This window comes from Rhagoletis zephyria, unplaced genomic scaffold (genome assembly GCF_001687245.7).
Source record: "Rhagoletis zephyria isolate East Lansing unplaced genomic scaffold, Rhagoletis_zephyria_1.1 Rzeph_scaffold_25894, whole genome shotgun sequence".
Classification (NCBI taxonomy): domain Eukaryota; kingdom Metazoa; phylum Arthropoda; class Insecta; order Diptera; family Tephritidae; genus Rhagoletis; species Rhagoletis zephyria.
The window spans coordinates 1-2,501 of record NW_016182952.1 but is presented as its reverse complement, the minus strand read 5'-3'; the positions used below and the strand labels follow the sequence as shown (position 1 = coordinate 2,501).

The 2,501-nt window shown below is 36.1% G+C and overlaps 1 protein-coding gene across 1 annotated transcript; it reads left to right on the top strand.

Annotated features, from left to right (window-relative positions):
• Positions 1-1,527: 1,527 nt before the first annotated feature.
• On the top strand, positions 1,528-2,497 carry LOC108382235 (sphingosine kinase 2-like; the record flags this gene model as incomplete). The annotated part of the gene is made up of 2 exons (XM_017638622.1): positions 1,528-1,670; positions 1,763-2,497. Coding segments are annotated over 2 exons (878 nt in total), but the record flags the coding sequence as incomplete, so codon positions are not given.
• Between the last annotated feature and the right edge of the window lie 4 nt (positions 2,498-2,501).

Sequence of the window (2,501 nt, the reverse complement as noted above, 5' to 3'; positions counted from 1 at the left end):
GTTACAAGAGTACAAGAATGCGAAAAGAGTTTTAAAATTGAGAGGAGCTTTATATACCGGTAAACAAATTTTTACTACCAGTGCAGAATAGACCCGTTATATACCTTGTTTATATAGGCACATAAAGCGCTGTTAAGCCCTGTATGCAGCTCTCAAGAAAACGGGCAAGAAAAAATTGCTATTATTTCGCGTGTGTGTCCAAGGAATTTTGACATTTTTGATACCTCACAGCCTGTTGCCTCACTCTTTTCTCAAGAAATAATGGAACGGGCATATATTTCTGTTGCAAACCTGGATTGCCTTGTGCTCTTTTTTCAAAAAAACTTTAGAAAACCGTAGTAGAAAGCGTAGTAAATTGGCGAATAAAACTAACGGAGGTTGTTTACTTTTTAATACGGTTTAATCAAGTGCGCCTTAAAGACTGAGGAAACATTAGAAAGAAATATGTGTTGAATCAAATCGGCTTTTTGTTAATGCGGTTTTTTCGTAGGAACAAACAAGGTAATAGTCATTTATTGAACGGGGAAAACTAATATCGGCGAAGTTACAGTACCTACCGCACTTAAGTAAAAGATGATTTAGGCTTAAATTAAGGCTTGAACTTTCGACTATAATCCCTGCACCTTGATCTTAAGGTCACTTCAGGCTGGTTTTCACTATGTCAAATTCAGTGGCATTTGTCGTCAAATAAGTAAAAATACATTGTCAAATGAAATCAAAAAGCGGTTTATCGATTGAATTGGATCAGCATAGGTCTTTAGTCGTGTACATGCACTTCGAAATCGACTATCTATCAGTTTTTGGGCCCATATTATCATCGGCAAAGGTATGGATAAAGGAGATAAAGTTGTGTCAAAATATGTCGCAAAATTTTGGTGTCAATAAATGACATAATAAAAAACCAGTCTTTATACTGCCTTATCTAGAATTTAATTTTCCCCGAACCGGTTCAATTTTCACTTTTGGTTTTCATGTATTTAGGTATTATGGGCGGAATAAAAATTTTCGGGTGACATTTTTTTTGGGCAAAACTCAGGATACGGCAAATAGTCATTTATTGAACAGCCAAAACAGATTTTGACACTTTTCTTTTAATTATCCATTTTTTTATTGTTGGACGNGTGACATTTTTTTTGGGCAAAACTCAGGATACAGATTTTGACACTTTTCTTTTAATTATCCATTTTTTTATTGTTGGACGAACAAAATAAGTGATGAATTTTCAAATTTTGCAAAAAACCCGATTTTTTGACACTTTGACCTCGTTTTTTCTCAAAATCTGGAGCCAATGGAAACTTTATACTTACGGATTCGTAATGAGCCCAAAAAAACTGTATCAAAAACAGCTTTAACATTTGCCGCATCAAAATCCGAATTGCCTTTTGTAATAGATACCATTTATTAATTTCAAATGAAAAAATATTGCGAAAAAACTAAAATGTTTTCCAAAAATAAATGATTTTAATAAAATTGAATTTTTAATTAGATTTTATTCTTATTTACTAACATATGTATCAATAAATTCATTTCACTTTCAAAACTCAAAATTTACTTATACGTTTAATTCTAGAGAACCATATGAGCCAAAGCCAATCTTGGGCGCTACACTGACAACGCTGAGCGGCAAATCCATTCCCATGGATGTTGTGCGAATACAGCAACAAAATCAAGTAATTTTCCCGCATAAATACATATACAGATGTACATACTTAAGTTTTATATGAATTTACTTTAAAGGACCAATTTATTTCTTCTCTATCAGATACTGTATTCCTTCCTTTCCGTTGGTTGGGGACTCATCTCAGATATTGATATCGAAAGCGAACGCCTACGTTCGCTTGGCTATCAAAGATTTACAATTTGGACCTTACATCGCCTTATAAGTTTACGTACATATCGGGGCAAAGTGTCATATCTTCCAAAGGATAATTTTTACATGGAAAGCGATATAATATCGCTATCGGCGGCAGATCCACTGCCATTGAAGCATAGTAGAAGTTGCAATACCTGTTTGGATAAACTGAACAGGGGTTGTTTTCAATCCAATGAATGCATTGAAGCAAGCAAATATTATGATGTAATTTCACTACAAAACTCGCTGAATCAATCACTGCATTCACGTTGCGACAGTTGGTTTTCACCTGGCTCCTGTCGCAGTACTTACCATTCCGTCTCGGAAAGTATTTATCAGAGCGTAGAAGGTGATAGCGACAGCGAATCGCGGCGCCTACATCTCAGCAATTTGAGTGTAAATTTTTGTGGTCCAACAGGTAATGCGCCAACGCTTGAGGAGCCCGTACCCGACGACTGGATTGTGGAGGAAGGTGAATTCGTCATGGTACAGGCAGCTTATCAAACACATTTGGGTAGTGATTGTTTTTTTGTGCCACAGGCAAAATTCAATGACGGCATCATTTATGTGGTCATCATACGTACCGGCATAAGTCGTTCGCAGTTATTGAACTTCATGATGGGCATGAGTTCTGGCACGCATGTGCCTG